This window comes from Falco punctatus (assembly GCF_963210335.1).
Source record: "Falco punctatus genome assembly, chromosome: 4".
Taxonomy (NCBI): Eukaryota; Metazoa; Chordata; class Aves; order Falconiformes; family Falconidae; genus Falco; species Falco punctatus.
The window spans coordinates 115,594,691-115,619,252 of NC_137583.1; the positions used below are offsets into that span (position 1 = coordinate 115,594,691).

The 24,562-nt window shown below is 52.9% G+C and overlaps 1 protein-coding gene across 1 annotated transcript in view; it reads left to right on the top strand.

Moving 5' to 3' along the window:
• Positions 1-24,562, top strand: part of LOC308063679 (hydrocephalus-inducing protein homolog) — a gene marked incomplete at its 5' end in the record, with an annotated part of 100,414 nt that overhangs the window by 29,822 nt on the left and 46,030 nt on the right. Inside the window, 10 exons of the mRNA XM_080386980.1 lie at positions 1,825-2,048; positions 2,305-2,372; positions 4,333-4,568; positions 5,376-5,476; positions 6,728-6,863; positions 7,343-7,507; positions 10,805-10,957; positions 19,179-19,417; positions 21,781-22,036; positions 23,137-23,280. Of these exons, the coding sequence (XP_080243106.1) occupies positions 1,825-2,048; positions 2,305-2,372; positions 4,333-4,568; positions 5,376-5,476; positions 6,728-6,863; positions 7,343-7,507; positions 10,805-10,957; positions 19,179-19,417; positions 21,781-22,036; positions 23,137-23,280 (1,722 nt within the window). The remainder of the gene's footprint in view (positions 1-1,824; positions 2,049-2,304; positions 2,373-4,332; positions 4,569-5,375; positions 5,477-6,727; positions 6,864-7,342; positions 7,508-10,804; positions 10,958-19,178; positions 19,418-21,780; positions 22,037-23,136; positions 23,281-24,562) is intronic.

Sequence of the window (24,562 nt, forward strand, 5' to 3'; positions counted from 1 at the left end):
GGGAGGCTTCGTGCAGAAAAACCAGCCCTTGACACATGAAAGCAACACCGGGTCAAAAAGGTCGGGATCCAGAGGCTTTTGTTTCAGCCCTAGAGTCACTGCACCTTTGTACCCTGGCGGTTAAAAAGCAGCTGGAACAAACGTGTTGTGTTCCAACTCGAGTCCGTTGCAAACACCTTTCAGTGAAGTGCATCCAGCTGGTTCCTGGCGCCAGAGGGAAGCCGGGCAGCCTCCCCGCGCAGAGCTGCCCGCGCAGGCACCGGGAGCGCTGTCCCTGCTGAGCAGCCTCCTGCCACCCTTCAGACCTGGTGCCCCTCTGGCTCTATGAACAGAGCAGAGCAGTTCTGGAAATGAAGCAGAGGAGCTTTCCCTCCCCCCACCCATGGTGGCAAGTTTTCTGTCAAAAAAAAAAAAAAAAAAAAACCACAAAAAAACCCCCACCCAAACCCCCCCAAAAAAAACCCAAAAAACAAACCCCCCAAACCCCAAAAATCTAACCCCCCAAAAAAAATACAGCAACTGAAAGAGGTAGAAAATGAGGCAATACGTCGTGCCAGACACTTTCAAAAGCTTGACTGTGGCAGGGAAGGACATGTTAAGGGGTTTTCTTTCCAAAATATTGTGCGCTCTATGCATTTTTAATGCTGATACTTTATGGAGGAGTCTATTTATATAAATTATTTTTTTTTTCATTACTTGAGAAAATGTGAATAAGTAGATGATACTGTAGGTGCTGTATGGAGCAGCCAGACTGGAGGTAAACCTCAGCATAGGATCCCTAAGTGCAATTTGTAACTAAGGTGTAAAACACATGAGCAGTTTTCCAGTTACCAGTGCAGAGTTGGAATAGGTGAATGTTTTCAACAGCAGCTGCAAAACTGGAAAATAAGGGCTGTATGTCTGCTTCTGTCTCAGTTTTTCTGACAGGTTTTGTGGGGACAGAAATTAGGGAAAAAACCTCCAGATCAGGTAGTTGGGAGCGCAGAAATGGCAGGATGTCACCTGCAGCCATCGGAAACTGTAGAGCTTTGCTTTTGGGTAGGTCTGGTGACCAGCAGCGTGCTGGTACTCACAGGCAGGTGTGGGCGCTCCTTGCTGAACGTGAAGAGAGCTGAATCTCACCAAGCGCCGCAGGATTGCGTCGCTTGTTGGAACAGTAAATAATGGTAAATTAGCAGATGATGGCTGCGAATATTTGTGAAAGAGAAATTCTTTAGACTAGGTGGAGCTGCCATGCACCTCACTCTTGCCCTTTCTTGACGTGTCTGGTTGAGCAAAGACAGAGAGACTCTCAGATGAAAGAAAAGAATAAAATGAGCCTCACTGACGTACCCTAGCAGAGCCGGGGAGTGCTGCTGAAGCTGGTTATAGGGCTGTCCCGAGGTATTTTCTACATCAGATGAGCTTGTTGGCGGCAATGGGAGCTGAATGTGTTTTGCCCTTGGCGGGACTGGGCTCGTCTGGAGCAGAAGCAGTGAGGTGGCGATGCGCTAGTAATGCTGCGACCGCCCTTTGCTGCTCTTTGGGGCAGGTCTGCATCGCCTTGGTGATGCTGAGCACGTCCTCTGCACTGCAAGACCCAGTGGACTGCTCTGTGTCAGTGGAATAAACCCAGGGTGACTCCGTTTCTGTGAAGTTATCGCTGTTCTGCATGCAAAAGCCCAAAGGAAGAACCTGTCCCGTTGCGTGTTCTTTAGCTTCAGCCAAGCAGCAACACACAGTATCTTCTGCCCTTTTATAGATGTCTAATTAGAGAAGAAATCAGCCTTCTGTAAGGAAGGAAGATTCCTCATGTATTTCCATTTTGATTTCTTGCTGCTGCAGGCGATCCTGTTTAACAAAGGAGTCATCGATGCCCCCTTCAGCTTGGTTCCTCCAGCAACGGCTCTGGGCTCCTGCTTCTCCTTCCACCCCCAGGAGGGCATCATTTCACCAGATGGCCTCCAAATCCTCCGGATCTCCTTCAGTTCCACCATCCTGGGGCCATTCACAGAAGAATTCCGGTTCAGTGTGGGTGGATCCCCTGAGCCTGTGACCTTGACTGTCAGGTGAGGAGGGTTCTAGGAGCCTGGTGGGCACATCTGTAGCCATCTCTGGGTAATCATCTCCCACCTACCTCATTTGGTGATGGAGCAGAGAAAAAAGTGTTGTCTAATGTCTTAGTCGAGCACGAGGGTGACGGGTTGGTTTGAAACCCACTGTGGTGCTGAGACCAGCTTTTATCTGTCCCGGTGGTAACAAAAGCTGAATGCTTTGCAGTTCTTTTTAACCAAGCCAGTTCCTCCTCTGCCTTTGTCCTTACAGGGGCTGTGTCATTGGACCGACTCTCCATTTCAATGTACCTTCCCTCCACTTCGGCGATGTCTCCTTTGGTGAGTGTGCCCTGGGCTTGGACCGCAGGTCGGGAGGTCTGTGCCTTACTGAAATGAAGCACTTGAAGAGCGTCTGTCGCTTGTGTTCCTCCACAGCAGCCTTCAGGGTGTTAAAAGCAGGGCTGCCGCTTGCTCAGGTGGTGTTTTGCTGTTGTGAGAGCAAACAGGGCCAAAGGAATAGCAAGCCAGTATTTTTCTGGTGCCCTCAGAGCCTGCTCAGCCCCAGCCCGCCAATCCTTGGCGGCAGAATGATGGTGAAAGCCCTTGTCCCAGAAGGGCCCGGGGGTTGGGGCTGAAGGAGAAGGGCGTTTGAGCCACACGCTAGCCTGTGGCTGCTCGGGGCGAATGCTTACCCCACTTGACCTTTAGTGTGAGATGTTGATTTGTGCCGTGAGGGCTCCTCGTTATCACCTGCCCGGTAATAAGCCCAGGCAGTAGCTCTGCGTTGGGCACTGATGTCCCCAGAGATGTGGGCTCCTTCTCCTTCCCCAGCTGAAGCGCTGACGGAGCGGGTGGCTGAGCCCCAGTGTCTCCATTGAAATGCAGATTCTGATTCTCCATCTCGAGTCTCACAAAAGGCTTTTTACTGAGACGATCTAAAGCTTAAATGTGAAATCAATTGTGGATTGATTGAAGGGCAGTTATCATTCTGCGCCCTGGATGCCTCTGTGTTTTCATGATGTTTGTGGGCTTTTTAAGTAAGCTCATTACCTTCCCCGAGCCACTTCCCCCTCTCCCTGCGTCACCACTCTGCCACTGCTGTGTTTCCTTTTGAATAAATAAACCCACAAGAAACGCACTGGGCAGGAATACGGTTGTGTAATAGGAGGTTCATCCTACTTAATCTGATTTCGTTAACAAGGCCTTTTCAGCTGAAGGCAGCTATTGTATTTTTGCTTCTTGTAACTGTGCTGCTGACTGTTGTCTGCCTCTGGCGACTTCGGTCCCATTTGGGGCTGTGCAGTCTGTGCGTGTCCTTTCTGTGCCCCCCCTGCCCCCCGGCCGGAGTAATTGCTGGCGGTGGGCAATGCTCACTGCTGATGGGCACGGGAGAAACCTCTGCTGTGCCTGCAGGTGGTTTTTCTCCCTGTCTGTATGCAAATAGCGCTTGGTAAGCAGGGCATGGGAGGTGTCTCCTTCTGGCAGAGCTGGTGTCCGCTCCAGAGCAAGCTGCGGGCTGGTGTCCTGCCTCTGCAGCACATCCCCTGCCACCCAGTGTGGTTGTATCACTGGTTTTCCATTAGGGAAAGCAAGTGTCAGAGCTAAAGTGATGTCAGGCGTTGCGGGCAGTAATCAAAGGCAGCGAGGATGTGATGTCCCCGTTTGTTAGGTAAGGCGAGACACGTTCCTGCTCGTTTCTAAGGAAGCGTCAGGTTTGCCTGCAGTGGGGTGGGCTGAGTTGTCCTGTGCTCAGTCGTGCTGTGCTCAGTCTGGCTGCCCCGAAACAGGAGCTGCCTTAAGGATCCTGCCTAGGGAAGCTGCATCAGAGTGCTGTGCATCATGTTGTAGTGCCCAATTTCGTCCTTCCTTGTTATTGAAGAGAAGCTACAGTAAGGAAAATCTGCTACTTTCATATATTGAAAACCGGGGGAATGTTCATGGAGTTAATGGGGAATTTTACAGGCTGAATTTTCAGGATAAATGGTCTGTCTGGATGCACGCTCGTCAGTGAGAAAGAGTTGGGGCTGGTTTGGGGGCAGGTGAGAGGGTTCCTCACAGTTAAGGAGAGACTTGTGCTCTTCAGCACCAGCACCGCTGCCCATTGCCCAAGGAAGCAAGCTCGGCCGTCGAGAGAAAAGGCAACTTCAGCCACAACTCGCTCCTCCCTGAGCTTCTCAGTTACCTGCCGTGCACATTGACAAGAGCTCAACTCCAAGCAGGGTTTTATCCTAACAGGAGAGTTGCAACAGGAATCACAGCGTAACTGGGGACTTAACTGATATTTGTCTCACCTTCCCAGGCTTTCCTCACACCCTGTCGTGTCGCCTCACTAACACCTCCTTGGTGCCTGTGACTTTCAACCTTCGCATTCCTGGCGATGGCTCGGGACAGCGCAGCGTCACCAGTTTTGCTCAGATTTCAGACAACGCTTGCCTGTCCTGGAGGAAGGGAGCCCAACATCACGTCAAGCCAATGGAATTTACCATAATGCCTTGCAAAGGCATCATCCGCTCCCAAGGAGCCCTGGATATCCAGGTATGGGATGAGCCCGGCCATACGTGCTTCAACAGGTGGAGCTGCAGCGTCAGTGACGCGCGCGAGGGCTGCAGCGCTGCTGGCTTTGGGCATAACCAAGTAAGAGATGGGCTTTTGTTAGCTGAGGGACTCTGGGATGGAGCAGCGTTTTGTTTCCAGAGTCGTAAGCCAAGGATCACGTATCGTGTGGTCAAGCACAGAAGCCGTGCGTGTGTTTCTGAGCTGCTTAGAGCGATTTGTTTGATTTGAAGGGGGCCGAGGAAGGGTGAGGACGGAAGGTGGCTGTTGAAAAGAGAGATGCCATTGCATAAAGCAGTTTGCTTTTCTTCCCGGTCTTATTTTTCCTCTCCTGTTGAGCAGGATGAGTTGCATTCACTGCAGCGGGGGCTGAGAAAGCTCCAGCAGCCATGAACAAACTGCACAGCTTTTGCTGGGCCACGTTTTGCCCTCAGCTTCCCACTGTAAAGCTGAACTCATTCTGGGAAAGTCAACAGATCTCCCCTGGGTTCCCGCTATTGTAGTTGGGATGAAAAATTGGTCCCTTAATACAGTGGTGAGTAGACCATGAGTTGTGCTTTGATTTAGCTTACACGTGCCCTGGTGTGCAAGGTGTATTTCACAGGTGGGGTTTGTCAGCAGAGTTTTGTTCCTGGGAAAGGCAGTGGTCCACACGTGGAGCAGCAGCAGAACCAAGGCAAAACGCTCCCTTTCCTTAGCATGGAAGGAGAAGTGCAGGACACCACGCGTGCGTGGCTGATGGCTTCTGGGAGTGCTGAAGTATTTGACGCTGCTCTTCTCCTCTACCAGGTCACCCTGTGTTCCAACACGGTGAGGCAATACGAGCTGGCGCTGGTGCTGGACGTGGATGGTGTTGGCCAGGAGGTGTTGGCGCTGCCTCTCACAGCCAGGTACCGGTGCTTTCCTTGCAGCTGGCCACCTTTCCCCGCGTAGCCAGGCCCAGCACGCTGCCTGGCGTGTGGTGTGCTGGCTGCCGCCCCAAAGGAGAAATGGTGCTTCATGAGCTGGTTCTGCCCAGCTCGCTGTGAGCACAGCCGTGCTTTGCCAGCGGCCGTGTTGAGAAGCACCTGTGCTCAGTGCTCAGGGCCGTGCCTTTCTTGTTCTGTTTTGAAGGCAACAGTGCTTATATTCCTTGTTGGCCTGTCGTCTGGGACTTGAGGAGTAACGAATCTGCAAAGGGCTGCCCCTGCTTCTCCCTGCAAGCGGTGGGCTTGTGCTGGGTTGGCCCAAAATGCAGCATTTGTTTGGAAGGCAGCGAGCAGCCTGCTGAAAGCTGGGGTCTGGCTCAGTTAGTGAAGGCGTGTGCAAATGGGAAAGGGGCTTATGGCAGGACTGGTGGGGGGAAACTAAAGGGGAAACTCGTCCTTGGTGTGGCAGGTGAGCTCAGCTTTCTCTGGTTCTCTTGAGCATGAACATTCCCAGACTTAAGCCAAAAGCTGCTCTTGCTGCAGCCACGCTCAATGCCGTTGCGCCGCAGCGGGTGCCAGTTTAATGACAAGAGGGACGCAGTTCGCTGGTGCTGTTCCCTCTCCCAGGCGGTCAGCCAGGCAGTGCCTGGGCTGCAATTTTGTAAAACGAGTGGGAATGGGAAGAGTCAGCGTGTGGGCTGGTGGGTGGAGGACCCAGGCAGCTGCAGGAGCTGGGAGAGGCTGGTCACCCAGTGCGAGAGGCAGGCGGTGCTGGTGCCCTCCATCGCGGGGGCAAGCGGCTGAGGTTTCAGGCAGGGCGAGAGCGGTACGGGAGAGGAGGGAGTTGCTTTTACTGAGATGCTGGAGTCTTGTTTTCCTTGAGCTTTGGGGAGCGCTGATCCTCAGCGGGAAGGCTCCCGCAGAGCTCGTGCCTTGCTGGGACTGTGGGAGGGTCCTTGCCGGCCTCCCGGGGCAAAGGAGGGGCAAAGCTTGATGAGAGAGCACTGGGGCAGGGCACTGGGCAGCCTCTGCCACGGGAGTCTCGGGGTCTGCCCCTCCTTTACAAGAGGCTGTTGAGAAAAAAGAAGTTAGAGGTGAGTGATTGCTGTAGAGGTAGGAAATGTCTATCTGGCAGAGACAAATGCCTTGTCTCTATTTCATGCTGTTTGGGGAGTGAACAACTTCTACATTCTCTCAGTGTCTCTAATTCCCTTTGGTCATCTCTTCACCCAGGTGTGTGGTTCCTCCGCTGCACGTGCTCAGCCCTGTTCTGAGGTTCGGACGGTGCTTTCTGAAATTCCCTTACGAGCGGACACTGACCCTTGTGAACAACAGCGATCTTCCAGGCTGCTATGCAGTCCTTCCTCAGGTTTGGCATTGCGTTCGCCTCCTGCCCTCCAACATCGTTATCGAGGGGTTTATTAGGAAAAAAAGGGGGTTTGGAGAAGACCTTGCTGTTTAGTGTTCAAACCTCAAGTTTTGCAGAGAACGGGAGGCTACCTGAATATGAACTTCAGGAGCGGTTTGAACTCTTTAGGAAGCAGTTTTGGTTCTAGTCTTTGGGGTGCTTTCATGCAGGAGAACTTTGAAGGTTGTGAAAAGCGGCTGCAAGGAGGCCACCAGCACCGGAGTGGGTGTGAGTGCAGCAGCTTTTGGACCCTGTGAGGATGCTACTTAGCCCCATATAAATCTTGCACCTTGTGTTGCGCTTTTCTGCTTTCTCCTAGGGATTTTTAAAAATGTGGGTGAATTGCTGCTGTGGTAGATGTTAAGGAGCTTGAAGTTTCCTCAGACTCTGAGGTTCTGTCACATTCTGACAATTGTTGTCTTTGATTCTGTCCCTTACAGGAGCACAAGGAGGATGCTGCTGTGTGGTACTCCAGCCCTGTGCCGTGTGGGATTATCCAGCCTCACAGCTCGGTGGAGATCCCGTTTACGCTGGAAGCCCAGGCGATAGGAAGGCAGGACACTATTGCTAGTGTCTCAGTGTTTGGGAATGAAAGTTTCCCGCTGGTGAGTGCTAGGCGAGATGCGTGCCTTTGCGTGACTCATCTTGGTGGGGCATAAAGTGTACAGGGGTTCTGCCAGGGAAAGGGAGAAGGTCATAATATGTGGCTGGTGTGGACAAGGAAAGAAGGGGTTCGTGGCATAAGTAACAGCTAATACCTAGAGAAGGGTGGTGTCCTCTTAGGTGTCTGAGATGTGTTTAATTATGGGCGTGTGAGGCGGGATAACAAGCCCAGCCTGAAACCCAGAACAATTCCTGGGTCTCTCGCTCTCCTGCATTATTAGATGAGCAGCAACTGCTGCTTCATTAGAACTTTTGTTCAGGAGCACACGGGGACATTGCTGCATGCCGCTAAAGCAAGGGCGGTGTAGGAGGCCGTGCTGAAATGATGAATTCTGTAAAGCTGGATTTAAGCTTTCATGAAAGTCAGGTCCATCCCACCTGAGAAATATCCATCATATCTCTTTGCCAAAAGCCCCAGCCAAAGATGCATGAGACTCCACGCTGCTTGCATCTGGAGCACAGACTGTTTTTGTTGGTTTTTTTTCCCTACCAAACTTGGGAAGGGGTGAGGTGAAGCATTCCTGGACTAAAGCCTCCTACAAGACATTGGCATTCAGGCATGTACAGCAGCAACAAAGTGTAGGCAAGAGAATGTTGTATGTGGTGTCCTGGCTTCCACTGGCTGAAACAGAGAACAAATTTAGTTAATAATTTAATTTAAAAACCTTTTGAATTTAAAAGGAGATTAACTTTTGAAGCAGCTGTTTTAAAATGTCTTGTCCTCTCTCTGAGCATGGAAGGGGATATCAGAGGATTCCTGAGAACCTGAAGCTTTCTGTAATGGAAAGGAAGGCTGGCATTTTGAAAGCAAATGCAGGGATATAAACTTTTTATAAAATGAATTGAAACGATGATGCCAAATCCCCTGGATGCTACTGATCATCTCACCCCAGGCTGCTGGGGATGTGCATGTAAACCAGTCAACAGCAAGGCCAGGCAATGCAGGCTTTGCAGGGAAGTCTCACGTTTGACAAAACAGTTGCTCGCAGATAGAAGGCATGCTTCCCTGGAAGAGGAGGGTTTCTCCCCACTGGAATAGCCAGTTGTTTAACTGTCACCTGGTTTTTGAGCTGCAGGTCCCTTGAAAAGCTTTTACCCTTGGGCTAACAATTTATAAATTGAAAGTTGACCTTACTGTAATCTTTTCTATTTGGACATGAACGTGTTGATGTTTTGCCCAAAGGGCGAGCATTTCAGCTGGAGAATCATAGCTGTCCCTAAAGAAAGGACTAGATGTGCTGCATTTTCTATAGGTCTGTCTTCTGGTTGCAGTGCAGTTCCAGTAGTTCCCTGGTAGCTGACGCACCCAAAGCTTTCTGGGCTGGCAGAAGAGCTGGCTGTCTTGTTACACGTCCTGCGCTGGTGGCAGATCCTACCCGTACGGCTGCAAGTCTGACCTTGGGAATGGCTGCGTGTTCCAATAGAACTTCAAAGCTCGTTCTTGCCTTAGGCTGGGGTGCCCAGTCTCGATGCCTGGTCTTTACCACCGTTTCAGGCGGAACGTGGTACAGATCTTTCATCCAGGTCGTGCAGAGTCCCTCCACAGCTCTGTTGTCAGGTATTTTGTTTGCAGGTGACCACGTGCCAGCTCCAGTCTGGTGTGTATCATCTGCATGAAGGAGCTGGTAAATCCCAGCCCTGGCGTTACTGGTGGCAAGGCAGCCTCGTGTGCCTCGTGTGCAGGGGGTTTGGCAGCTGGCCGCTGTCAGAATAAGCGGGCACTCGAGCACAGCTGTCCGCCAGGGTCAGATGCTCTTCGTTCCTAAGTGATCAAATGTGACATGACCTACCTGTTGACAAAGCCAGCGGTGCTGGGGGGGGCGTGGGGGGGTGGCTGGTGGCTGTGTCTGTAGCTGTGGCAATACTGCCGATGGCAGAGCTGCCATCTCTTCTTGCTGCCTTCCTTTCCCTGTGCCATGTTGCCTGTAACGCTGTTGCATGGCATTTTTCTTGTCCCTTTTAAGAACCCTGTAGACAAAGGGGTTGGGGTTTTTGAAGCCCTCTCCTTGGTGGTGAGGATGCGTGGTGTTAGTACACAGGCTGACAGAAGCCAGCTCACCTGGGCATCCTCCAGATGTTGTTGCGCTCATCTCCAAAGGGCTCTGCCCTACCTTTGCTGCTGCTGTCCCGCTGTCACCAGGAAGCTGAGCTGGCTGGCGAGGCGCAGCTCTTCCCTGCAGCTCCTCCTTCCTGGGAGCTTTGGGCAGCATCGCCCAGACATGCATCGTCGTGCATGGCTTCAGTTCCTTATTTTTGAGGCCCCAGCCTTGGTAGGTGATTTTTTTTGGTGCTTAGTTGCACGCAGCAGTGCCCTGTCAAGGGATGAGCATTTCTGGATGCTGCTGCTGCTTCTGGCTGAGTTGGGCTGGTGATTCTGACAGCTGTCAATACCACTTCCTTGAGCCAGACATCATTAAAGGTTGTACACGGTGGAGGCTGGTTTCTTTTTCGGTTAAATCGTACTCTGTGCCCTCCAGTGAATCATACAGCGTCTGGTCAGCATTGGGAGTTTTATGCATTCAGATCCTGTTGAAGTGTTCAGGTGTTTGGAACCAGTGAAATCCACAGCAAGACTGGACAAATTCTCATTGTTTTTAATGATGTGGGAAGGTGGTTTAGCAAAGGGATCTGTGTTCCTCCTCCAGTAGTCTGTGCCAGTTCTGCAAGGAGAAAGCTTTTTGGGTCTGACTGTCAAGAGAAAAAACACCGCTTGAATGATGTAATGAATAATTAATGCCTGTTATTCGTGTCATACCGGCAATACACCTAGGCACACATCAGAGGCCATAACTTGCACGATCTCTGCTCTGAAGAGCCTGCTTCGCTTCTGGCTTGTGCTGGTTTGCAGAGGTGCATTTTTGGGAATGTCAGAGAAGTAACTGTCCAAGTGTCGCTGTGCAGCAGCAGCGATCAGGGAGGTTTGGGGCAAGGCTGAGCGGCAGAAGGAGCGGGAGCAGGCACAAGGCAGAGAAAGGAGAGCTAACTGTGGAGGAGGTCTGGAAAGGAAAGCGTGGGACCCAGGGTTTCTCTGTCCCCTGAGAACGGGAGCTTGTGGCTTTCAGATGGGATCGCTCCCGAGCCTGCACTTGCCCCGGGCCTTCTGTTTCAGCCTTGCAACGCTGAAAACTTCCAACAGCCGTACTTATCGCCTCGTCGAGGAGGACCCTTAGAGCTGTCTCGTATTTTTTAACTTCCCCTGCTTTTTTTTTCCTTTCTTTCCTACCTGCTTCCTGGAGCAGAATGTCTCTTTAGTGAGCGTTGGAGAAGGACCAGTTGTCTACGTGCATCCGAGGGAGATAAATTTTGGCAGTATTGAAGTTCTGCAAGATGCGTCCAAAAGTCTCCACCTCTCCAATCAGGCTGTCATCCCTGCATCCTTCTGTGTAGAGATGGTAAGTATCTGTGGGGCTGTTTCCCAATGAAAATTGACTGGTCTGTAGCAGCCTGTGGCTTGATTTTTACATGCAACGTTTCCATATTGCTGTCTCGGAGAGAAAGCAAGATATTCCGTCCCAACGCAGTGAGAGGAGCCTGGCTCTGGGGGCAGTTTTAGCTGGGGCACCCCCTCAGTAAAGTAGACAGCTTGCATAGACGTTTGTGCAGAAAGGAGTCTGGATCATCTTTACAGGTTTTCCCTTTGTTTTCTGGAGGGTATTTAACGGAGAGTCGTGTCTTTGGAGCTCAGAGATCAAGAGGCCCCTGTGGCCCTTTGCTCCTGGAAGGGCATGGATTTCCCGACACTTTCCCCATTAGGTCTGCGTTTGCTTTGTGTCAGACTGCTGTTTGTGACAGAGTCTGGGGTGTGAAGTTTGTCCTCGGCCTGCTTGTGGTGAGGTGAGTTTCACACCTGCTGGGGGCCCAACCAGCTGTGGCATTGCACAAACACAGAACGGTAAGGGTTGTGTAGCTACAGAGTCTGTGGGCTCCGTCGCGTTGCAGAGCATCTCCGGGGGCCAGCCGCAGGGAAAGGCTGTTTAACTGATGGAGGCTGCAGCTGACAAGCTGCGTGGCAGGTGGCAGGAGGAGGTTGGGTCGCTGCCCTGGCAGGGGGGGCAGGGCTGGTGCAGCCAGGGAGGGCTCCGTGCGGAGGCTGGGTGGGATGTGCCGCTCGCTGGAGGTGGGATCTGTGAGGGGCTTAAAAACAGGGTTGGGGGGAGGTTTGTTCTGCTCCACGCTGGGTGGGTTGGGTTTGTGGAGCTGGTTCACCCAGGCCTGGCTCTGTGGGCTTGGCTGGGTCTGCGGGTAAAGCATCAGGCAGCGTGCGAGAGGCCAGGCTCAGCCTCCTGGGCCAAGGAGGAGGGGGGCGAATTTCCTCCTTGCTGCTTTTCCAGCTGTTTGGGGGACAACGGTAACCTCCAAGTGGGGGAGGGATTCCCAGGGCAGATTTCTTTGAATCCACCATGAAAACTCGCTTGCCATCTGTGGCGAGAGCAAGCCACCAGGGATGGCTGGTACTGGTGTTGAAATGATGGGTTTGCATGCCTGTCGCAGGCAGTGACCCGCAGAGCTGTTGGGGTCCTGCTGCCCCGGTGCAATGCCTTCCCTCCTCCCCGGGCAGCTCGCGGTGTAGCCGGGGGGCTTGCAGGGTACATCTGCCCCTCCGTTGCCTCAGGGCCCTAACCCATGGGACTGGGCAATAAAGCCTGTCGTGCTTCACCGCCATCCCTGCCAATCCTGGGGCTGATCGATCACTAGAGCAGTAATACGCGGCGGCTCAGGGACGGTTTCTTTCCCTGCAATGAAGACGGGCTCTGCTTGAGCAGTGGCTTGGACCAGATGGTCTCCAGAGGTCTCGCCAGCCCCAGCTGCTCTGTTACTCTGTGTGTGTGTGGTGATCCCTCCTGCTGACTCCACGGGGCCGAGTTCCCCCATGGTGAGCATCTCTGCTTTTCAGGGCAGCTGCTGCTCTCATGGAGACGTGCCAGGAGGCAGGTCCTGGGGACCTGCTCCATCAGCCGCTTCACCAAGGGCTCTTCAGCCAGACTGTGGGCACGGTGCTGCTGAGGCTGCCTGATGGGAGCAGCGCGGGCGTGGGCGAGATGTGCCCGAGCTGCGCCCTGGCCCTCAGCAGCTGCCTGCTCTGCTGCTCTTTTGCTGCCCCAGTTGAAGTTTTGCCCTTGGCTGCCTTACGCTGCCTGGCAGCTCCTTGACGGGAAGCAGAGGGGACTGAATAATTGTGGAGATAAAGCCCGAGATGCAGTCGGGTGTCAGGGTGACGCACACGTGTCCATCTGAGAGCGGAGCAGGCTGGGCTGTGCCTTAGCCCAGCCGATGGGTGACACAGGCATCCTTCATTCCCCCGTGTCCCTGAACCCAAGCCTTGTGTCCTGTAAAGCGCCAAAGCCGCTGCTCTGATTCCTGCTTGGAGGTTGCTGCAGGGTGGTGAGCCGTCATTTCCCTGTCTCCCATTTGTTGGCCAATCTGCAAACGGTGGCTGTGAGGCTCAGAGATCATGGTCTCCACTTGAAAGAGCGAGTTATTGGCTGAAATTTTCACAGGAGCGTTGCATCGGGAATGTTATGCAGACTGATGGGCAGCTTGACAAACTGAATGAGGTTAACTGAAGGGGCAGCAACAGGGCAAACGAAAGGCTGGTGTCTTATTTGAAACAGAAAAGGAAAATGCTGTAATGCAGATGGCCGTGCTGCCACCTCGATGGTACTCTTAACCGTCGAGTGAAAATTGCTCTTCCTGTTAAGGCAAGCTTGCTGCTCGCTTTGGGGGAGACAAGATCATTACCTGAGCAAGCCAGGATGATTTGTGGTGAACTTCACTTTGGGATAGTGACTTCAGGAATTACTTGCAGTTCCCCTCAGGCACCAGCTTCCCTGTACCCCTCTCCTCTCTGCTGGGTGAGTTGTGTCTGTTCTGTTCTCAGTTGCAGGGAGCAGCAGGGAGCATCTCTGCCACCAGAAGAAAATAAATAAAAACCCGCCAAATCTGTGTGTTGAGATGGGGCTTTTTGGGTGGGAAGAGGGGTGTAGGGACTGCATACCTGCGTCCTCGGTTGGCTTATCCCTGCTTGCCAGGGTGTCTGCAGATCTGCGACCCTTGGGACCAGTGTGTCGTCCTGTGCTCACCCAGTGAATCCTGTGTCTGTCGGGTGTGCTTTTCCCTGTCAGATTGCTTTCCCAGCTGCCAGGCAGCCCAGCCTGTTAGGGAATCCTCTGGATCCAGCGAGGGGGGGATTTGTGTCTGTCTTGGGTAAAAATGACTGGAGCAATGGGTCAACATGAAGGAGCTGTTGCAGCTTAGCTGGGGGTTGATGTAACCTGCTGACAAAAGCGGCTGTTTCTCCTCCTTGCTCCACTGTCATCTTCTTTTCCTGCCTTCTGAAGTGTCTGATTTTTGCCGTATTGACAAGTGCCAAAGGCTTGTTATGGCCTGATGGAAGTGTTTGCTCTCCCTGCAGAAAGGGAAAAGCATCGTTCTTAGATCATTTCCTACTTGTTCTTTGTCATGCTGTCTTCTCAGGGATCTTTTGTGTGACTGCTAAGGTTGTCATCTCTTGGCATCACAGAAGGCAGCTGCGTATCACGTCTCTGTGATCAGGAAAGAAAAGACAGGCCTAGGGTGTAATTTTTCTTAATCAGTGGCAGCTTTCTTCTGCCTGCATAACCCCCGTGCTGGGTCTGTTATGTGCTACCGCAGGGTGACAAATGGTTTCCCAGTGCCTTGTAACAAGGAGGAGAGAGAAAACCTTCCTTGGGGTTTCCTCGTCTCATGACAGTCGTAATGCGGGGTCCTGTCTCCTTCAGCCTGAGCCCTGAGCTCCCTGATCCAGAGCCCTGTGCTCCAGGTGAAGCTCACTGCTGCCTGGTTTCCAGCAGTGCTTGTACAGCCAGCTGGGTTGTCTTCAGGAGGGTGCCTGGTGGCTCAGTGCAGATCCCCTTCTGCGTTCCCAGGGATGAGCTGCTGCCACATTCAACTTAGACCAAGATTTGGTTGGTTGGTTTTGTTTTTTTTAAAAAAAAGCTGTACCTGGTTATCTTGTCACTGGTATTCGCTGTGGATAACTCCATGGATTTTTCAGGCAGTGTATAAAGGCTGTTGGTCAGGTGCGGTGTAAGCAAGGGCAGAACACACAGTTCCCATACTCTCTGCTCCCCTGTAGTGCAGGATTTGTTTCATTTACTAATTTCATTGCTTATTCCCTCAAGCTTTTGATGACATTGCTTTTATTAATGCAATGGCCATATGGAAAGACCGCAAAACACGGAGATAAACTTCCAAACGGTGCCGATGCTGCTTTAGTGACTCTGTTTCTGGGTCTGGCTGACGGGCGATTCTGTTGCTCTCTGAGCAAATCGTGCAGGTTGCGGGCAGTGAAGGCTTTGAAGAGCACATCAGCATTGTCTGCAGTTCTCCCCTGCTACTCTCGCTGAAGTCGGAGCAGACTTCAATCAGCAAGAGGGTGGTTTTCAAATCTACTGTAAATCACTCCCCCCGCCCCCAAAGCAGCTGAATAATTAGCCAGCCTGTCAGTGTTTGCTCATAGTGAGACAGAGGCAGACAGTGCTGCGCCCTTCTCATGATATCTGCAGTGCTGTTTAGAAATCAGGGTTAAATTAACTTTCCAGGGTACGGGCAGCACTAGCCCTGCATATGTGGCCTCTTCCAAGGTGAGCAGAAGTTTTGAAGATGGATAGGCTTAACTCTTTCCTGAGCTGTCCCACCAGAGCCTCATGGTGCTCCAAAAGCTCACCTTTAGAATGAAACCCTTGGTTTGGGTTTAAAGGCTGTGTTTTGCTTATACAGCAGTACCAGTTTGTGCATTTCCACCCAGTTTGGTTTTGCCGGAGCCCTTTGTTGTAGCTGACAGGGCCTGGAAACACACAGCATCAGTCGTGAACATGGCTCGTGGCCAGGAGCATCCAATCTCATGCTGGTGAGGGGTTGTACCAAAAGCCAAGGAAGGTAGAAGGCTGTGTCCCTCCCAGTGTCACTCAGGCTTAGGTCCAGGGCACGTGGGCCTTAAAAGGGGGAGCAAAGGTTTGGAGGAGACCTTGGAAAAGGTGCCTGAAACCTGGCCTTAGGGAAGAGTTTGGATTTTATGGCATCCGGTATCTTCTATGGGTTCATGGTCTTTCAAAATTGCTGTGTTTCAGTAATGGAAGAAATTGTTACTCTGCTCATCTAGGAAAAGGGAACTTGTCACGTTGTGCTGCACCTGCTGGCCAACAGGGTTCAAGAAGGGTAGAAGTCTTCAAAGCAGTTACGCTGCTACAGGCCAGAGTGACTCAGCTGAGCTCTCTTCCCGAGGGAAAAGCAGGAGGATTTTGGTTGTTCAATCCTGTGCTTGGCAGCAGCTGGCCAAGCCGTGTCCGTGTCCTGGCTGGAGAGCCCCAATGTGCAGAGTGGTGGCACTGGTCTCCCCAGCCCAGCGGGGAGGGCAGATGGGACCTGGAGGGCTGAGCAATGGCCAGGGGACACAAATGGAGACAAGCTTCGTTGGCTCACTCAGCAGCTGCTGTTAGCTGAAGCAAGTGTGACAAATTGGGCTCCGTTGTTGGTGGCAGTGAGTGCCACACTTTAATTCTTTTTTTTTTCTTCTTTTTTTTTTTTTTTCACTGGCTTTAGAGGCTCTGCCTCGATTTCACAAAACATCTCCTTGCTGGTGCTCTGGGGCAGAGGCTCAACCAAAGCGGTCCCCCTGATTTTGCCGAGGAGATGCTGGTGCCGAGGTGCCAGGAGGAGGCTGGTGGCTGGTGGGAGCATCCGGCCAGCCTTGTGCTCTGATCCCCACCCTGTGGGCCTTAGGGTGCTTCTGGGCTCTTTCTGCCACTGGCCGTTTGTGCGGGTGAGGAGTCACTCTGCTATGAAGAGCACAGGCTCCCGCCCCTTAGGACAGCTAAAGCCCCTGGGACAAGGCTCCGTGCGCAGCTGATGTGGCGGGGGGTTATTTCCCCTTCGTGCGTGACCCCCACCGGGGTCGGTGGATCCGCCTGACGAGGTGTGAGCACTCTCTCGCCAGAGCTATGGCTTGGTAAAGTACAGCTGCACTTTTCATGTTGAGTTCTGCTGCTTCTTTCACTCGTGCAAGGCCGGAATGACCAGATGACTTCACTTAACGGGCTCAAAGTAACTTGCAGAGGGCAGCTTGGTGGCTCCTCAGCCATCCCTTGGGGCAGCCATCCAGCCGTCCGTCTCTGATGCGCGCTGATGCCCGCTAGAAGCAAACGTTGGCAGCTCTTATTCCCAATGAAATCTGTCCCAGGAGAAGCTAACGATCTCAGCGCTGAGCTTCTCGAAGCGGTTGATGCCAGCCCTTGCCTGGCGCTCTGACTCTGGCGTCCAGTGGTACAAGCTCCTGCAGGGACAGAAATAGCCGCTGTCTTTGTCTGCCCAGCACGTGCAGCTATTGCATCGTGTTCTGGAGCATTCAAGCCTAAGCGAGGAGCAGGGATCTTGTCAGAAGTTAGATTTTGGCCTTCAGAGCAGGGGGATGGATGCTTTTAGCGTGTTCCCAAGGGATTTCTTGTCTCTGGGACACAGCCTGGACCGGTGTAGGCAGAAGCTGACCTAAAAACCTGAGCGGAGCTGGTCCGGCAGAGCCTTTTGGTCCTGGCAGGTCTCCTGTTCAGTGGTGCGCTGTGCTGCCCCTGGGACCCACACCAGATGCTAACGGAAAGGATGAGGACGCGATGCAAATCGTGCTCCTCCGGAGTGGGCTGTTGGCCTGGCAGGGCACGGTGGGTCTGCGCTGGGTCACCCCGGGACACTGCGAGTCTGGCTCCATCGAGACAGCCTGTCATTATTCCTCAGTAATAGTTCCTTGGGTACAATTTCCTGCCCGGCTTGTTGCCAAGCTGTGATAAATGAGCTTTGTCAGATAGCAGACTTGCAGATTCACCTCTGGAGCAGCGCTATCGGGTCTCCTTTTCAAGCAAGCTACCCTGTGTCAGCGTGAATCGGAGGAGAAGTTGTACATTAACGTCAGTGAAAACCTGACGCCCACTGGCTCGGTGTGAATGAGCTGGCTGGGTAGCCCTTGGCTGGCGGCAGCGCAGCCGATGCCTCCGAGGCCAGCGACCAGCTGCAGGGACCACAGGGGAGGGTTGGTGGGAATCCTCCGTGGTCAGTGAGGCCCCAGTGTTTACCCCGTGGCAGCCACCTGCCTCCATCCCAGTCTCATCTTGCTTTTTTAAAAATTTTTTTCAAGACTCTTTTTTTGAAGCCCTAGAGGACAAATGAAATGGAGCTGAGTGTATAAATGTTGCTGGTGCCCGGAATCGTTTTGATGCCTTTGGCACGCTCTGTTACGGGATGCAGGCATGCAGCCCTGACCTGCTCTACATGGAGGGCACAGCCAGCCTAAGGAGTTAGCGTAGCTGGAGCACCTACGCTTGCTGCTGGGACCCTGAATGCTCAGCAAGTTATCGCTTCCCTGGCCTCCAGCTAGCCTTCACCTTGTCAGCAGAGGTCATTTTGGGGTGTTATTTTAAATGTTTCTGTGACTTCAAAGTGCTGCTTGGTTTTCTGCTGCTCTTCTCCCTTGGGCTGGCTGGTGTCCTGTTAGAGCTCAGAGCTGCCAGCCTGACGGACGGAAACTTGAGCTAACTTCACCTGGATCGAGCACTTGCTTTTATCATGTCAGGCCTCTGAGCACACCGTTGTTTTCTATTTAAAGGGAAAAAAAAAAGAAAAAGAAAAGGAAAGTAACCCTCTTCTCGACAGTACTGTAGAGTTTTGGATGAGTGGTGCCTGCCATCCCAAACACAGCGCTGAACTGTGATGCATGTAGCACTGATGCTGTGACGGACACTTGAAAGCCACGTGTCTGCATCCCAGTGCATTTCCTGCTGGCCCGGGAGCACTGCGTGCATTTCTCTTCTGCGAGCTTGCTCCTTGTGAATGTGGCTTTAGGTGGGCTGGAGGGGTCCAGCACCTCTGTTGCCCCATCCGTAGAGGGAGGCCCGTGAGGAACCAGAGGAAAAGAGTGCTTGGGAAGCCCAGGCCGTGCCCACAGGGCACATGTCTTGTGGTTTTCTTTCTGCTTCTTGTTTCGCTGCCCTGCTATAAACACTTAGAGCTGACTTTGCCAAAGCAGAGGGCCTTGGGGCACCTCACTGCAGGTGATGATCCGTGGGAACAGAGGGCTGCAGCCCTTGAGGGGCTGTTGAGAAGCCTGACTCTTGGGAAAGAAGACTTTGGGGTTTTATCAACCGCTTTTGCAAAGTTATTCTTTGGGGTCTCAGCAGTATCCCCCAGCCGTGTGGCTGCTGCGGGGGGACTGGAGCAGTCCTGGCTTCCTCTGGCCTGGAGCCTTTACGGCAGAGCCGGCCACCGTTGTCGGGAAGCCAGGAGATATCAAGTGGCTTCCCTGGGTGTGCCCTCCAAGAGGGAGGCTGGAGGGACAATAGCATTCTCCTGAGGGTGAGCATCCCTTGGGTCAGACAAAGCTGGGTTAACAAAGTGGGTCTGTTAAGGGAGGGTAAAATAGAGGTTGTATGAGCTCCTGCACGGGTGCTGTTTCCAGGCACTGTAGCTCCGAGTTGGGGAAAGGAAGCCTTCATGGTTTTTACCCTCATGTCTTTAATCCTTTTTCTGCATCCCGCAGGAGACCAGGGTCCATGGTTTCCATCCTAAGTTACTGTTTGGCTCATCTTACAGGCTGGCAAACGCTCGCGCTGGAGGATTGAACCCAGTAAAGGAGTGATCCCCCCCGAGAGCGAGGTGTCTGTGGCCATCATAGCAAACTTGGACGACACCGAGAGATTTGAGGATGAGGTGAAGGTGTCCATAGAGAACAGCCACACCTACGTCATCCCTGTCCAGGCTGTTGGCACGGGCACAACGATTGTCACCGACAAACCCATTGCTCCAGAGCTCAACTTGGGCCTCCACTTCAGGTAGGGATCTCTCGGCTCCCGCTTCCCACGTGGGCTCGGCAAGGAGTTTTGCTGTAGTCCTTCAGGCTAGTTGTTCTTCAGTGCTCGAGGTCCTGGCTCTGCTTCACCGAAGCCACAGGAACTCCTTTAGGAGTGTTCTATGGCCGTTTGAAAGTTGTTAGATACCCTCAGAAACGACCAAAATGGAAACCAGTTGCTAGATTGTCCCCGATTTGTTTTTAGTTGGAATATATTTATTTCTGTACTTTATCAAAGAATGAGCTGGAGGAAAACAGCAGGTCCTAGAAACCTCCTGCTGGAAAATGCTACATTACAAGTATAAACATATTTCTGTTTGCAATAACGTTGCTTACCTTTCCACTCGCTATGGACTATTCTCTCGCAAGAGTGGAAAACCTTGGTGGTAGCTTGTTAGCAACTCCTCGACTGAATTAATGGTGCTGGTTTATTTCCCTTCTGCCTGGGAGTCCTGGAGGAGCTGCAGAGTTTCTTTGCCCTGTATCATCCATCAGTCTGCTTGTCTTCCCCGGTTCCCCTGCTGGGCCGCTCTTTATTAGAGGCGCTCGCTCTTCCCTCGTTTCCCCTGCCTGCGTTCCTTGCGGTCTGCCAGCACTGCGGCGGCGGCAGCCCGAGGCAGAAGCGAGCGAGGGTGCCTGCAGGAGCAGCTCTGAGCGGGAGAAGAGGAGAAGTTGGCTGAGGTTGGGTGGGATAAATTGCATGTGCTACCTGAAAGAGCTTAGCTCGGAAGGGGGCATTCACGGATCCTAGTGCGTGTGTCTGAAACTGGCTACATTCTTACAAATGGGAGAAAAAATAAGCCTTTTCAAAGCGCTGTTGCTGTCGGAGTCCTCTTGGGACGAGAATAATACTCTTCTCCAAGTGCCTGTTCCTTTTGCTGGCTGCAAAGAGGCTCCACAGTGCTCCGATACCTAAATTTTGGGCTAGAAAGAGGAGGTTGATGCTGCCTTAAGCATTTAGGCTAGATTAGTGGGGTGGGGTGGGGCGTTGGGGTGTGTTAAATATGCACCCACAAGCCCCCCAGGTAAGCAGGGACGTTACAGGGAGATGGGCACTTGGCCAGCGTGCCCTGTGCTCTGTGCAGCCACAGATGGGCTGCACAGTGGAGGGGAGAGCGTGGGTGGGATTGGTGTCATTGTCCTCTGCCCCCCTTCGTGTCTTTGCCCGCAAGCTAGTTGGGAGCCGCCGTTGGCAGCGGGTGCAGAGCTGCCACCAGGTGAGCTGGGGGGACCCAGGTGACATCCCAGATGAGGTGGGCTTTCCCAGAGCCACAAATCAGGCACCTACCCAGAGCTTCCCCCAGCCTTCATCTGCCGCTGTCCACAACAGAAAACCGGTTCATACTAAGCCTTGTACACATCATTTGTAAAGTGTGTTTCAAAGACTCGTTTGTTCTAATCTGTCACTTCTGTGTTGGTGTTTAGCTGCTTGTGGCAGACATGCATTTTGCAAGCCACGTGTTCTGTACCTTTCAAAAACCCAATAATTGTTGTAGGAACAATTCTGTTCCTGGTGGTGCTCAGATTTATAGAGGGTAGAATAATTATTCCACGCTGGCCTGCAGTTAGTGCTTCTTTACATAATGGAACCAATTTCCATTGAATATTCGTTTCGGTTTATATCTAGCTGTAGTGATCAATCTCTTGTTGTCACTCCATTCCCTCAGCTGGTAGACCGGGTCTTGTTGCTGTGTTTGTCTTGGGGGAAGCTTATGCTGATCCTGCGTTCTCACAGTGCATTTACCTTCCTAAGACACAAAACCAGCTGCCCTGTTCAGCTGATGCGTTGGGGGCAGGGAGAGCTGGATGCTCCCTAAGAGATGGGGGAGTGAGGGGGGGGGTAAGATGGGCCCCGGCGGTGGGATAACTGGTGCCCAGATCTCCAGATGAGTCTCTGCACCCTGCCAGCTCCCCAGTAGCATCTTCAGAGGAAGCCACCTGAGGCAGCAGCTCCCCAGGAGCAGGTGAAATGGCAGCAGAGCTGCTCGTCCACCCACCTGCAGCCAGGTCAGACCAGCTTCGTGCCTGGTGCAGGGAGACCTGCAGGACGCACCTTGGGAAAACCCTCTGAGTGCTGAGCACCAAAGGGTGATGCTCTGCTCACGAGTACCTGAGGTGACGGATCTTTGCGAAGCTTTTCCTTGCTGTACACAAACTGACCAGCTGCTGGCTGCTGAACTTAGGGCCAGCCGGGGTCTGGCTTTGGCTGAAGCTTCGAGCTAGGTCAGCCTTTTCAGAGGTGGTTTTATTGCTGAGCGTGCGGTCAGATAACGCCATTGGGGTGCTGAAGCTGGGTGACCACTGGGAAATAGCAGCCCCCATAACGTTTTCCATCTCTTCTTCTAGCTTTGATCGCTGCTGTTACCATTTCAAGGTGACAAACAGAGGACGACGCACCCACCAGCTGTGTTGGTCAACAGAAGGCTTCCCCATGTTCAGCCATCGTGACCGTCTCCGTGCCGTCAGTAACACCAAGGGCACAGATTCCTTCCAGAGCCCCAAACCTGCCTGCCCTGTGTTTAAGCTTCAACCACTGAGGACAGAGCTGATGCCGGGCAAGACTGTGGAGATGGTGCTGGAAGGCTCCTCCAGCACTCCCCAGGTGAGTTGCCCCATGAGGGCTGCGCCCTCCCCACCAGGTCACCTCCGCTGGGGCTTCTTCCGACCCTTTGACATTTGCCTTGGGATAAGGAGCAAGCGCTTTCCAGAAACTGTTTTAATGCCACAAGTTACCATGGCAGCACCGGCTGCTTTCCTTGCTGGCCACCATCAGTGTTTCCATAGTCACCATAAACCCAGCTCGCTGGTACCAAAATGCTGGCTGAAGGGAATGTTGCTGCTTCAGAAGCAGAGGGCAGGTTACAGGGTGTCATGTGCTGAGGCAGAAAGGAAGGGCGGAGAAAATAAGTTACACTTAGGCTAGGAGCAGAGGCTGTAAATAAATGAAAACATGTGAGGTCATAGATGTGGTGAAGAGTGAGTTAAAAAAACCCAAGCACTAAACCTGTGAAGAGAGGGAGAGTCCGAGAGCAGCATCATTTTTCCTCTGCAGACAAACATGGGCAGAGGCTTGTCTAGCGCTGAGTCCTGGAGGAGAAAAACAGTGCGTGCCAGCCCTGATGGTCAGAGTGACGTTCATCCACGTGGGAAAGTGTTCCCAGGGACCGTTATAATTGACAGCTTGACTTGTTGTCGGTATTTCCATACCAGCTCACCCCAGACTCTCAGCCAGCCTTGGTGTCCCAAGGGCAGCCGGGTCTGGCAGCACCCTTGGGTGGCAGCTCAGCAGGGTCACAGGGTGTTCTCCCCCCCGGGCCCTTCTTTCCAGGCCAGGGGAAATCCCACTCTGCAGAGGAGCTGCCAGCTAACCCTGGTGTACGTTCCTTGGCTCTGGGACCGCTGGGCCCAGGTGTTTAAGCAAATGTGGAATGAATCTTCATGAAGCTCCTGCTGTTCCTAATGATCTGAAAGGTGCTTGCAAGGGTTGCCTCAGTGGCAGCTTGCAGAAGGCTTGATCGCTCAGCTAGCTGAGTGCCCTCATAAACAGGATGCAGCATAACAAGAGGAGGGGGCTATTGAGGAGGGCAGTGGCTGTAAGTTGCGGCAGGAATAGTGTCCGTGGTTGGGTGGCTAGCAACTGCAGCGTGTTTTGTGGATGCCCTGCCAGCACCTGCTTGGGTGACGCGTGACTCTTGCATGCAGGTGGTGAAGGAGCGGCTGCTGTGTCACGCCGTGGTGGGGAGCAAGGCGGGGAAGGCACAGATAATGCAGATGGACATCACGTGTGAGTTCGTTGATCCCGTTCTGCAAGTGTCTACCAGAGAAATCGCATTCCGGGTGGAGAAGGTAAGTCTCAGGATTGCATCCTGGCATTGAAGAGCGTGGCTGATGGCCGAAAGACTGCAGGGTGTGCGTGCCTGTTAAACATGGGGGGGATGGGGACGGTTAAACCGCTTCCCCAAGTCCACGGGGCTTCGGCTATCGATTCGAGCCAGAGCAAGCTTTGGCCGTTACCACGAGATGGTTCTACCGCCGAGATGGTGATTTCGCTGCCCTGGGGTCGGGGACAGTCACAGCTCTGCCCTTCTCGAGGTGGAGGCAGGATGGAGCTGCTGCGCCAAGGGCACAGGTGAGGCAGTGGGACCCGCGAGCGCAGCGTGGCCGTTGCACAGCCGCCTTGTGCGCTGGGGCTGCCGGGGGGAGAGCCGATCGCTGCAGCTGAGCGATGCTAAACCCCTCCTCGCCCTTCCTGAGGTGCTTTGTGAAGTAAGTGAGGATGTTCTTAGCGATGAGATGGTTTTCTGACTTCAGCGAAGTAACGCTGAGATTGCAGCTGCTGCGCTGAGGGGGGATCGTAGCCACTTGCAGAGAGACACGCATTTGTGTAGTCAAGATGAAGGGAGGTTTTTGAGGCTCCTCCAAGGCATGGGGATGTCTGAACACCGATCCTGCAGGGAAGCTGAGAAGAATGGAGCTTCCTGCCAATTCCTCAGGCTGGTGAAGGAAAACTGTCATCTTTTGTCTCTCTGCCTTCCCTGCTCTTGGCATGGATGCTGGCTCTTTGCGTTTCCCTCAGCCTCACCTCCTTCAAAGGACCTGCAGTCATCCCTCAGCTGTAGTGATGACAACACCGATGCAAAACAGGAGCCCTTTAGTCTCTGGGTCCTGACTCCTCCATCATCTTTCCCTCTCCCACGCGGTGTCTGAAACAGAGAAGATGGTTCATTATTTAGTTTCTGTATTTTCAGGCCTCTCCTCTGGTTCCCAGGCTTCCAGAGAAGCACAAAATCCTGTGAGCGGGTGGTTCACACTTAATGAGAAGCTTTTCAGCTGTTCCTGATGTCTGCCTGTGTTCTGCTTGATGCCCTGTGCTCTAGTTTATCGAGTGCTATGACGCTGCAGCTGTTGGATATCGATACAGCCAGAACTAGTTTCCCAACCGCTGCCTAGTTGATGTGAACCCTGCAGGAAGGCCAGAGCGATGCATAAACAGAAAGAAATAGCTTAGGCTGAGCTTAACTGTGAGGCTACAGACACTTTGTCACTGGAGCAGGGACAGCAGGACACACGTTGCAACCAGACCGTTGAGGTTTCTAGCTGGCTGTTTGTGCGTGTAAATGTTGCAAGC